The sequence below is a fragment of the Rhineura floridana genome, chromosome 2 (assembly GCF_030035675.1).
Source record: "Rhineura floridana isolate rRhiFlo1 chromosome 2, rRhiFlo1.hap2, whole genome shotgun sequence".
NCBI lineage: Eukaryota > Metazoa > Chordata > Lepidosauria > Squamata > Rhineuridae > Rhineura > Rhineura floridana.
The window spans coordinates 22,275,221-22,288,147 of record NC_084481.1 but is presented as its reverse complement, the minus strand read 5'-3'; the positions used below and the strand labels follow the sequence as shown (position 1 = coordinate 22,288,147).

The following is a 12,927-nucleotide window of genomic DNA, read 5'->3' as shown; positions in this document are numbered from 1 at the left end:
AATGCTTATCTTTCATGTACTTTTATTCTTAAATATCTGCCCATGAGATATAGGCACATATTCTAATCAGAGAAGGTGCATAATTTTCTGTTCACATGCTTGGTGTGTCACAGTTTTGTCTAAGATAGGCAGTGGGACTTAAATGAATGTTTCAGGTGCCTAAGATCTGAAAGAAAATTGTTTATTTCTTAACTTATTTAAATATGCATTGACCCTTGTAGTTACGTAAAGTTTCTGTAGCCATTAGTTTCAGCATGTTACAAAATGTGTTATGTACTAAGCAATAATTCAGATGAACAATTGACAATAATGCAATAATCTTTATGCATTGCAATTGCCTAAATAGCATTCTGTGTATGAAACAGTGTGTGTGAGAGAGAGATGTGCATTACATGTCATAAGTTCTTTGAAGAGCTCACAGCACACCAGCCATGGTTTTCCAGCTGCCCAGTTGACCCCCTGCCTTTGTGCCCTGGAAGAGTCTCAAGAACAGAGAGTTGTTCAGGCATCCGGATGGGCCATAGTATGCTGTGGATTATATCACAATATATTTGTTTCCTACACAGAAGTCTTCATGTAGGAAATTACAAAATGGTCCTGTGTAATTTTGAATAATCTCTTCTTTTAAGTGTGTGTCCGTGTGTATAAAAATAAATGTTTATGACTTTTTTCTGTCCTCAGAATGAAACCTTCTTGTGTCACCGGTTTACCAAATTTGTGATGAAATATAACTTGATGTCCAAGGACAACCTGATCGTTCCAATTTTAGAAGAAGAGGTGCAGAATTCAGTTTCTGGTGAAAGTGAGGCATGATGAGTATGGGGGACTGAAATGAACACGTAATGAACATTATATACTGTATATATCATTTTAGCAACTTCAATCATGTATCCTTAGAGCTTTGTTTAGTATAATTTTTGTATGCTGTGTGCGTTGCATCTTAATATGGGATATGGTTTAAATTATTCATGAGCTGTATATTCAATGTGGCGCTCCTGGTTTTTAAATAAAATTAGAATTATCTGTTTATACTGCCTGTTAATAAAAGAATTTACAGTTCTGTAAAATTGCTGCTAAACAATCATTGGATCACAATCTTCAAACTTTGTCCAGTTTAAACCTGAAGCTTCTTGTACTAATGAAGTTGGAATTCTAGCCTTAGTTTGACACACTCTTGATTTCGGAAGCTTGCAAGTCCATTTCATTCTGACTTACATATTTGATAAAATACCCTTATTTTAGTTCCCAAGTTTTGCTTTTTTGGGTGTGCGCATATATAGTATTAAACTATTGTAGTATGTGTGTATCCAAATATTCATTATTACAGTATTAATACCAAAAGGATAACCCTTATTATGCTGCCAAAAGTGTATTCTAGAATTGTTTGTTTCTTTAAGGACTTGCCTTTCTGTATCAATGGAGGCTTGTGTGTATCACAAAAGGTCACGTGTTCACTTCAGTCATCTTAAGGCAAAGATTTCCTTCTGTGTTTTCCTACCTGCATCTCTTGCCAGTGGATAAAAACAACTTGTGTTCCTCTTGCCTACAGTAAAGTACTCTGTGGCTTATACCTGTGCATATTTATAGTAATTGCTTACAGACTATACCTTGCATTAAAAGCTCATGTTACACTACTGTAGAGTGTGCCAAAATAACCTTACTCATTTGTAACAAAAGGATTCCATGTATTTGGAATTCTATCCATCACAGTACACACGTAGCTGGATTCTTTCTTATCTTTCATCCATCCAAATACCATCTGCTTTATGTTCCAGTAATTGAATTCCACCATTTTTCTCCCCTTGCCCACAATCTAGATGTAAGTTCTTTAAATAGCGTTTGCCGGTTTGCATTAGCGTGAAGATTCTATGAGAACTACTTAATGGAGTATGAGCTATTTTGAATGCTGTAGAATTAAATATATTTTTTAAAAAAACTAGCAGGCTTTGTAACATTGGATGTACATGAACACAGAAATCTAAAAGCACTGCAGTGATCAAATGGATGTGTTAAGATGTTTTTAATTTTTTGAAGTGGGTGTATGGTCCTGTCACACTAAAACATTAACCAGTGCCCCTTTATCTGTTGAAAGATATGTTTTGGCCTTTGTAATTTTTTTCCTTTTGAAGATTACTCATTAACTAGGAATGACAGATGCAAATTTATTTCCTAATAATTTTTCCCCAGAATAACATGGTGGACAAGCCTTAATTGCATATAAAATATTACACATTGGACCTGTCTAATAAAGAGATTGCCACCTTATATCCCTTTGTTGGAGAGAGAGAGAGAGAGAGAGAGGGACTTTGATCTTCATGGGTTATGGCATAAGCTCCACTCCCTTTCAATGGGGCTGTGTTGGTGACATATTTTTTGGAGGACTGGACTGGTAGTTGTTCAGTGCATTTACATACCGTAGTTCTGCCTCTTTGGGCTGCTCTTTCAGTTTCTAAAATGGTTTTGATGGTCAACAGGGTCTTCACATCAGATGTGCTTTAGCAACAGCAACTCCCATTGTAAAGTTTTCCTTTGGGCAACATCGATCCAATTGATATCTCAAAGCAAGTGACTATGGAAATGCATTTCAGAGGTAACAGGATATATTTGGTATGGTCAGAATTGGCTGATTCAGTATAGTCTCCCCCAGCCAGAAAATGAAATGGTGCCATTAAGCATTTCTGTGAAAATGTGGTGCTTGTAGCTCCAATAAAATCTCAACACACCTCCCTATTCTAGTATATGCCTCTGAAATAGCTAACCTTGTTTTTAGCAAATAATTCCAATGCTGCTGCACTGTAAACTTGACTTCATATAATCAAGCTAAGTAAATGGGACACTACTTGTCACTTTCCTTAACGCTGTTGACTTGAGTACCTCTGATAATGTGTGTGCACATGTGCCTGCCTGATACTATACATCTTCAGTACGAAAATAAGTGAACTATTGACTTTGTATGGTAAATATATTGAGGGTTTAACTTACATTTTGCATTATAGGGAAACTGAGCTATGTTTGTCTTTTGAATTACTATGTAAAAAGTAGAGGTTGCAATTAAATTTTTTTCTTTTTCCATACCAGTCTATTTTGCTAAGTTGTTTTAAAATTATTTTAATCAAGAGACTTTCTCCAGATCATAAACATTTTTCAGACACAGAATTACGTGGTGTAGCCATAGAGGATGTATTCTTCAGGTAGTTTGAGGTGCTGGCACAAAACATACCCGGGATATCAGGGTGGGTTGTGTGAACTGTAAGCAGATTTTGACTGAACACTCGTAGCGCTTTAATGAAGCAAGAGCTTGTCACAGTTATCTTCCTACTTCATCCAAAACTTCAAACCTATTTATAGAAGAGAAAAAGTTTTAATTTAATGACAATTCCCTCACAGTTATGCAAATTACTGTGGCAGTTAAGGAAAAGGGTTTTCTGTGCTTTGTACTTCACTGTTTCTGCTTTAGATTCTGGCTTAATATCCATTATGTAGTATAGTTAGAACTGATTTGCACATGAAGGCAGTTGTTTTTTCCTTGCAGTCATGCAAGCCAGTATCCTTTCACAGCAGAGACTTGGATCTAGAGATGTCTTGTATGAGCAGAAAGATAATACTGCTTCTCCACGGCATATCTGGAGCTTTATGTTCTGTTAACATATACAGCCTCACCTTGCTCCTGCCCCCAAATCTCTTCCATCTGTTCTTAGATATGCAGGGTGCTCCTCACCATGTGTATATAGGCAAATATGCCCTTGTCTTAGGGTGAGGTGTGCTATAATTAGCAAAAGGTAGTCTAGTTAAGAGCATTCAGGTGTCAAAAAACACATTAAAAAGCAAAAGTAGCCATGTTGGTCTGTAAGAAAAAAAAAGCTCCAACAAACACTGTCCTATACTGAGAAAGCTGAAGCTGTACTTGCCAGTTCGTTGTGATCTGCTCTGCTCTCAGTGTTTTGAGGTAGGTGGGATATTTATGTTGATACATGCTTGTAAAAATTCTTTGAGGGTAAATAGGACATGGTGGTGTAGCAATTAAACTGATTTTATAGGGAGTACTAGGATCTGGACAACAAGCAATTTCTTAAAAACAATGGGAAATGCCTAGGATGTGTTCAGAATGCAGATTATGCCACTAAGACACATGCAACGGCCAATAGAATATTCTACTGTGTTAATGGGGGGGCAGGGTAGTTCTGTGACCAAACAACCTAAAGAGCCAAGGACCAAATAAATAGGAATGGGTGGTTGTTGATTCCTGGCCAGAGCTAAACACCAGTCTGTTTTAAAACACCAGTAGCTGAAATCCAAACAGCCATATTCAGCCCTGACAATATTATAAATGAAAATCATTGCTTTGTCTGTTTAACAAACAGCTCAACTACTTGTTACTGCTATCACAACTATATGAAGAATTATTCCTATATGAGTAAAAGAGGTATGAACAAGATTCACAGAAAATCAAAAGATGGAAAATATTAAAACCTGAGTGGCTGATCCATGGGGCAAAAAAAAAGAGGCTACAAGCAAATGGGTCATTGTAAGAGATTTTATTTTGTTCCAAATTCATGTTATGAGAACTCTCTTTGAAGGTAAATGCACTGATAGAGAGAATAGGACTCATCCATCCATTAAGGATCAGCAGTGTTTATTTAGATACTGTATACTTACCAAACTAAAATCTATTTTACAAAATATTCAAGAAAGTTATTCATCTGTTTAAATGGTATGAGCATTTGCACATAGACACATGCACTTCATGTTTGAACCCTCTTACTGACAAAACTTTGAAGTGTTTGCAAATTACGACTCATGTTTCCCCCCTCAATGCTTTATTATAAATGCTAGCATAATTATACAGAAAGTTGTGCACAAGGTTGTCTCTCATTTTAACCCATTCCACTATCAATTCAATAGTACTTTCATTTCTTCGGGATCTTCCAAAGGGCATGATAAATATGGGCATGAAGCAACTGCCATTTTGCTGTCCCAGTCTTAGGTTTTAGTTATGAGTGGTTCCTTCTTATTTTTCCAGAATTCCATCTTTCTGTGTTGAAAGTCAGTGACTACACTAAGGCTGTACTCTTCTGCATGTATACTTGGGAGTAAACCCCACTGAACACATTGTGACACCACTCCTACGAAATATGCACTAAATCATACTGTATGCTTCCTACTTATATGCAGATGAGAATAGAAGACATAGTAATTTCAAAAACTGATAGTACTGTAGTAACTAAGGGTAAAGGTTCAAATTATATTGTAATTGCACAAATGCTATCATATTTTCCTCCCTGAATTCTAGTAAGCAGAGGTCTTCTTGGGACTAACAAAGAAATGTTCAACTTTGCTGTGCCCTCAGAATCTTAGTTACTGCAATACCAAGAGCTGATGACTATATCTGACACACAACACTATGTATGAACCCACTTGCTGATCTGATAAAACTGAAGTGTTGGCATTTCCTATGTATTGCTTTTATATCTTTGCTAAATGAGCAGCAATTTTTAAAACAATATTTATGCATCATGCTCTTTTCATGTCATTTAAAAACCATGCTGGTGGGTGTTCATATGCTTTTATGGCTTAGTGACACACTACTGAAGCATATATCTGCTCAGAAGTTTTTTGTACTTGAGCTTAATACTGATGCACTCAATTGCAAAAATTCCCGGGAAAAAAAATACCCTAGTGTCACTCCTGTGTAGATTCTGGTTCTTGTAGTGGCCCCTTCATTGCAAACAGTGTACGAGGCCAGTACAGGCTGACCCTATCACTGCCTTAGGTGATAGGGACTGTAGGCCACTGTTTAGCATGCAGAAGGTTAAAGTTTAAAGGACTGCAGCAGCTACAAAGCAGCTTCTACCTGCAACCTTGGAGAGGTGCTACTAATTGAACTTGAAAGTACTATCAGGTTAGATAGACCAATGGACCAAGCTACAGATGACCTGATTTGAATGTGTCTTTGCACCTAATGTGCAAAGGATTTATTAAATATAAGAAGATTTATAGGGGATTTCTCTACAAAGCAAATGCCAGCTTCAGAACAGCAATTTTCTGCATGAACACAACTGGGGTGGAAAGGGCTGAATTCCCACCCATTGACTGCTCCAGTCCAGTTAATTATCACCCTTTCTGAAGCAATTTATATTTTTAAAAGCCTACAGACTAGATGCAAAGATAGGTTTCATCTCACAGCACGTGTATTTTGACCTTTTGTATAAAGCAGCATCATATATTCATAAGAGTGAAGTAAGGCACTGGGTTTAAATCCTTTCATCTCTCTCCAGTTGGTTATGGTTTTCAGACATTCACAAATAGCCAGATTCTTGCAGTCTTATGATCACACCCTATTAGTGATTTGTTTTTAGTAGGAATTTTATTTTAGTGTTTGAGTTCTGGGCTCTAACACAAGGAGAGTTTAAATCTGAAACTTAAAAATGACACACTTCTCTATGTACAGTTTTAATTTGTTGTTAAACCTCCTAAAGTTCAAAATAGCATATTAGAGAAATGCCATTGTATTATATTTCCACACTTTGGAGAAAGTGTTACGTTTTCCAGTAGAGCAGAAGCCAACATCTCATCTGTAGTTGTTTCTGCCATCAGTGGCATATAGTGTTCTAAGAATGCAAAATCCTAATAAGGCAGACCTAACTCAAACGTCAGCGCTTCTGCTAATTGTATACAAGTAAGAGTCAAGACAGGAGCATAATTAGAGTTGGGGAGTATACTGTGCAAATGTTTGGCTAAGAAAAAAAAGAAAACTATACCAGCGCGTATAAAAAGCAAATTCTATTTTTACATTTCTTTGAAATATGTACAGGTCCTCTCTAATCCAGTTCCGGTCACATACAAGTGACCTGAGTGACTCCATCTTCTTGGTCAAACTGTCCATCATCTAGTTCCCTTAGTATGCCATCACTGCTGCTGAATCCAGGGACGCTTTCAAACTGGACAGACCTGTCCTTGGCCCAACACTGTGTAGAAGAAGACAGATGAAACTCATCAGTAGGATGTGTATTTTGTGCAGGCTGGGAAGTAGCTGTGTCTAATCCAACACTTCTGCTGGAAGCTTTTCCTTTTTCTTCTTTAAGTTGCTTGGTGGATTTCTTCTTTAATGAAAAGGGAATACTTGAATTAGGCAGAGTTAACAGAGGCAGGGACCTGAAAGAGTATGAGCTTGGATTCCAGAACAAACATCAAGAATAAAATGGCTGAATATTTGCAGAATTTCCAGTGTGGTCCCATGCACTGGTTTCCTGTGCAGTGATGCAAACGTTGATATCTATTGTGTGAAGCTAAAGATAGATCCAATTCTGGCATACAGTTCCCCATCCCTGTCTTCATAATTATGTGGGGTCAACACAGGGTATAGCCAAGTTCCCAGGAGTTTGAAAAGCCTTCAGATGCTGTGTAAGTGAGCTACAGGGGAGTCTGCCTAGTAGTATCTTTTTCATGGCACTTTTGTATTGTCATAGGGACCAAACATTAATGCAGCAATGAGCCCTGTCCTTGTGCTAAAGCATCCCTAACTTGACCATATCTGCACAAGAGCTAGTGCTCAAAAGCATATTTTTTGTAATGCTGGAGATGCTGTGTTTTATTTTTGACCTAAAAGATGACTTGCTCAGAATCACTCCATTCTCGAAAGGCATTCTTAACCAAGTAGACCATAAAGTAAGCTCTCATAGATATGACTTGGCTATGTATTAAGAATATACACCAATATTTATACTTATTAGCGATCAATTTGTGCTGGCATCTCAGGAGTAAGATGTTGGATGTCATGTTAAAGCAGGCACTCTGTTTATCTGAAAATTGGATGCCTGTATCCCCTGAATATTTATGGCAGGGCAGGCAATTCTAGATAAAAGACATCCTCTCTTTCCTCCCCTGAACTATGTCATTTATTTGGACACTCTAAAATGGAAAATATGTTGGACTGAAAAAAGGCATAGTTCAGCGGTCTACTCAAAGCATTACTAAGGCTGCACTCCTAACCCCATTTACCTTGGACAAAACTCCATTGGATTCAGTAAGTCTAGATCCAAATCTTTGTATCCTTCAAAGCACCTATAATTTATTATTAAACATAATCGCTAATAGAGCAACAGCTTGATGTGAGCATTTTAGGACCATAATGACAGGTGTTGGCTGTATGGGCTAGCAATTCAAATAAATATAGCTTCTAAACCATTTGAGTTAAAAGTGACTGATTAATCTTTGAAGCATGCAAGAGAACGGCCATTTGTGCCCTTCTTTTTAAATATTCTGTGTCAAATAATAGGGGAGGGGGGCACCAGCAGTTGTTTGAGCTTTATAGCCTTTAAGGTACAGAAGCGTAAAAGGTTGTCATTCTGCACCCTCTCTTTGATTTCACTGTAACTAAAAACCTCAGACTCCTGTGGGAGGTATTCACCAGAATGGTGCAGCTACTTCGTATCCTTCTTAGGCAAAACAGGGTGGCTAAGAGTAAAAGCTACGAGAATTTTTAAATATTTCCAGCGCTGCTGCACTTATCACATCTCTTGGAGGAAATCTCCAAGAACTGATGCTACTTCCACATGGAATGCAGAGGTAATTCAGCCAGAGCTGAGGTTTTTAAATATTGTAGATTTTCCTGTTCTAATGTTAGTAACATGATCTAAAAGTGACTAAAGAAGAAATGAAGGAGATAAATGAAATATAATTTTAAATACATATTACATTACAATAATATAGTTTTGTTTTAGGGTGTTTTTTAATGTTAATAATAAGCTTTTCAGTTGTACTGGTTAGTTTGTGGTTGATGTCCCATCTTTTTATTTAAGTGTCTTGAGTATGTTACGCATAGAAAGTTACTATGGCCATAATGCTGGAAGTAAAGACCATTGAGCACAGTGGGACTTACTTCTGAGTAAACTTGCACAGGACTGCACAGTTCAATAGTTTAGAAAACATTGGAGAATGTTAATGAAGGTGCCTTTTTGAAGATCCTGAAGAAAAGGGACAGGTTTTCTTGAGTGTGAAAATTCACAATTTTTTTTTTTAAGTTGGCACTAACTGTTAAAAAGAAAGTTCATGCTAATTTGGACTCAAAGCAAGTTAGGCCCACTTAGTTATCATTGAAAGTAATATCAAAAGTTAGTTATGACTCACTTAATCCTAAGGTTGCAATCCTGTGCACATTTACCTGGGAGTAAACCCCATTAAATTTCATTAAACTTAATTCTGAGTAGATATGTATAGGATTACACTGTAAATTTCACTTTCTCTGGCCCCAACACATTGTCTTCAATAAATTTAGGAATACGGGATATTCTGTACTGAATACACCCTTATCCTGAACCAATGAGAGCCCCATGCCTATGGGAGCACATGCATGCATTAGAAAGTGGACACACACAGGTTTTGCATGCATGTTTCTGATGCTGGAACAAGAACAGCCCTGGTCAGATGGTTGGCACAGTCATTCATGAATGCTTTGATCAGAGACTGATTCCTTTCCTCAAATATGAGTAGTGCTGACAGCTGATTGTACTAAATATTTGATCAGCAACTCAGAGAAATATGCAGGCATATATCTGGACTGGGACCTTAATGGCTTTAAAAAATAAAATCAGTGTTGTGAATGACTGAAAAGATATATTAACATTAATTTGTACTGAATACCTACCTGCATTTCCCCCCCTGTTCGAAGCAACCTAATTGTTGCAGAGGGTGGTGTTGATCTTGTTGGAGCTTGCAGGGAAAGAAAGTTAACTCTTGCCTTCCTGGTTGCACTCTCCAGAAAGATACATGCACACAGGCTTGAAAAAAAGTGAGAATACTTCTTTTAAGCCTAATTGCTGACAGGGGGTCAGGGGAGAATATGAGTGCATGTGTGTGGTGCCCAACAGTTTCTCCAGTTTGCAAATGCAGCCATGCGCCCCAAAAGGTTGACAGCCCCTGGTCTAGCAAGCATAGGCTCACTGACAATGTACTCTGTTGAACATTCCCCAATATTCAGCAAGCTGTTCTTTCCTGTGGATGGCCATCTTGAGTGCGGAAACATCTCACTAGTTGCTCCCTGCAAAGATCAGTCACACCTGAGTTGTCTGTTTCTCCTTAAGTGGTTTAACACTTTGTATGTGTTTGAGTTAATCAGAAAAAGAGACTGTAGACAAGACAATGTTCATGAAATAATGAGAGTCAAGGGGTCAACTAAGAGGTCATGAACCAGAGATGGGAAACCTGCGGTCCTTCAGCTATTGCTGGACTCCCAGCTCTCATTAACCATGGCAAGTATGGGCAATAGGCAGGGATTATTGGAGTTAAGGTATAACAGTATATCTGCAGGGACACAAGTCACACACACACACACACACACACACACACACACCCATTATAAACCACCCACTTGACAGGCATCACACTTCCTTACAATGCTAGCTTTTATGACATCAGAACAGCATTCCTGCATTAATCCATCCACTTCCCCCACTATTCTACAGAACAGTATTCTAGGGACACCCGAGTACTGTAATGAATGATTTCTATATACTTTTATAACTTGTGTGCCCTTTTTTGCCAGAAAGGCAGGATATAAATTTTAAAATAAATCTCCAATCCCACAGTATTGCTCATTCTCGTGTTGCTGGAAGAAACTTATGAGATTGGGTTTTGGCATCACCTTTTGGTCGCAGGCAGGAAAGACAACTTTGAAGAAAGTAGGCAACTCCCATAATGCTCTCCTTCAGTTAATTTCCCTGCCTCTCTTGAAATGGTCGCTTTTCTTCCAGCTCCCATCTTCCTCAGGCTTGAATTATTTTACATTGTATTCTCCACCACTTTCTTCTTTTTTTCTCCTATGCTGCTTAGGGCTATCCGGGACTGTTTAGTTTGTTTCCTGTTGTCTGCCCTCTGTCTTTTCCACTTAAAAACAACAACTCGTTTTTAAAACCGCTCTCCTTTTACCCCCTTCCGTCCTCTTCCCCTCCCCCCTGATTTGTTTACCACTTTGGGGAGGAAAGACTGGTATTATTTCTTCAGAGGTCTGATGTTTTTACCTCAGTGGCAGCCATTCGACCACCGCGTCCTCTTGTCAGACGCTTGTGTTATACTTGCTACAAGCTGCTCAGCTGCACTTTTCGCGCCATGAATGCAGAGCCTTCATGTCTGCTGATGGACCTTTCCTCTTACCCTCACACAGTTCTGCTGAGCCTGTTGCCCACAAAGCTACGCAAAACGTCGCCATTTAAACTCGCAGTCTAAGGGAAATGCTGAGCAGGCAGCCAAGAGGGCATGTCTTAACTGTCTTCAAACTAGTGCTTCCAGCCACCTTTCTGGGGCTCAGGCTACAATGTGCTTCCTCATGAATAAGAACCGGGAACAACATGGAGATGTTTTTCAACATCAAGGTGACTTGGGGAATAATTAAATGCTAAGGGTTGTATTCTCCGCTTACTCCTCTGAGGAGGATTATTTTGTGGGGTTTATTCAATCCCGTCATACCTCACCAGCTGTCTGTCGGCCTGTTCCAGCAAGGTCAGGGATACTCCCCCAACCAGGGATCTGCCTCTCCTCAATCTAGCTTCTCCCTGACTGCAGATATACTTAAAACAGATTAAAGATGCCTTATTGGGAGAATTAGTCTGTGAAATAAGAGCACCAGTGCAAACTACTGCTCCTGCTCATGACGACTCTGCTCATGTATCTGACCAGGCTGTCCCATCCACCTCCAAGGACAGACCTTCTATGCAAGCCCTGTCTCATCCAAGGGGTCCCTCTCACAGACAAGCTGCCCCCCCCAGAGGAAGATCTGTTACTGCAGTCTCCCCTAACCCATATTGACAATGCTGGAGAACCTGCTCCCTCTTATCAGCACAATATAACATAACAATGTAAAATGAAAGAGAGCGAAGGCTCCTTGACAGAGAAACAATCCTCTCATTGTCTCTTTCATGAGTCTTATTTTGCCCTCATTTTATCCTGGGCTTTAGCAACTCTTGACCTTAGTTCCAGTGCCACTGACACATCTCCAGTTCAATCTAAGTGGGTGATTGTATTACCTGAGCCTAAGTCCTCAGTTAAGTCTATTCCTGTCCCTGGGCCATTTAAAACTATCACTAAGGCAGAATGGCTTATGCCATTGCAATATAAAAAGTCTCTCTCTCTCACCAAGTTTTACAATCTAGACTCAGAATTTACAGAACTACTGAAAATTTCAGCCATTGACTATCTGCTCTTGTGGCCAAGAACCTCCTTCCCAAAGATGGAGATTCTGAGCTCAGGGATCCCAACGAGAGGCATCTAGACTTTGCCCTATGCAGGGTACATGAAGATGCAGCTTTGACAATCTGAGCTTCCTCTTCTGCTTCAGTCTTCACCTGTGCAGCCCTTGTTTGGTTGGATGACCTGATCAACAACCCAAACCAGGGCTTAGATCGAGGTCACAATTCCATCCTGAAGATTTCCAGGCTGACAGCATATGTGGCAGATGCTACACTAAATGCAACTCAGTCTGCAGCTTGGTCTCTGGTGGCAGATGTGGTGTCCAGAAGGACCCTTTGGCTGAAACATTGGGAGGCGGATACTACCTCCAGGATCAACCTGTCTATGGCTCCTTATTCTGGAGGGAAATTATTTGGAGAAGATGCCTCGAAAAACGTTGAATCCAAAGACAAGAGGAAGGTGCTGGTCTCCTTTCGGAGAGATGACAAGCACTTCTCTCATAGATTCTCTCCTTATCCATCGAGTCAGTCCTTTCAGAGCTCTCGTCCACCCCAGAGGTACAAGGACTCCAGACCCACCTGGGGCAACTGGAGCAAGCTCAGATATTCTTCCAGATTCCAACAAAGAGCCAGGTTTCTGCTCTCTAACAAAGGAGGGTGGGCTCAACATCCATAATGATGCCATCCAAACCCCAGTTGGAGGCCGCCTTCAACAATCCTTCTACACCTTGCAGACCTCAACAACAGA

General features: G+C 39.4%; 2 protein-coding genes across 10 annotated transcripts in view; one reads left to right on the top strand and one right to left on the bottom strand.

The window, feature by feature from the left end:
- Positions 1 to 3,072, top strand: part of LOC133376290 (MOB-like protein phocein) — a 33,978-nt gene extending 30,906 nt beyond the window's left edge. For all 3 annotated transcript variants that reach the window (XM_061608140.1, XM_061608137.1, XM_061608138.1), the window contains one exon: positions 682 to 3,072. In XM_061608140.1, coding sequence (XP_061464124.1) covers positions 682 to 813 — 132 coding nt within the window. In that variant the 3' untranslated portion in view covers positions 814 to 3,072. The remainder of the gene's footprint in view (positions 1 to 681) is intronic.
- RFTN2 (raftlin family member 2) overlaps positions 1 to 12,927 on the bottom strand; it is a 57,423-nt gene that overhangs the window by 2,613 nt on the left and 41,883 nt on the right. For 3 of the 7 annotated variants that reach the window (XM_061608132.1, XM_061608131.1, XM_061608133.1), the window contains one exon: positions 4,549 to 7,100. In XM_061608132.1, the coding sequence (XP_061464116.1) occupies positions 6,834 to 7,100 (267 nt within the window). In that variant the 3' untranslated portion in view covers positions 4,549 to 6,833. Of the gene's footprint in view, positions 1 to 3,131; positions 3,339 to 4,548; positions 7,101 to 12,927 lie in introns of those variants that run through there. The other 4 variants (XR_009760441.1, XM_061608136.1, XM_061608135.1 and 1 more) reach the window with 4 other exon arrangements.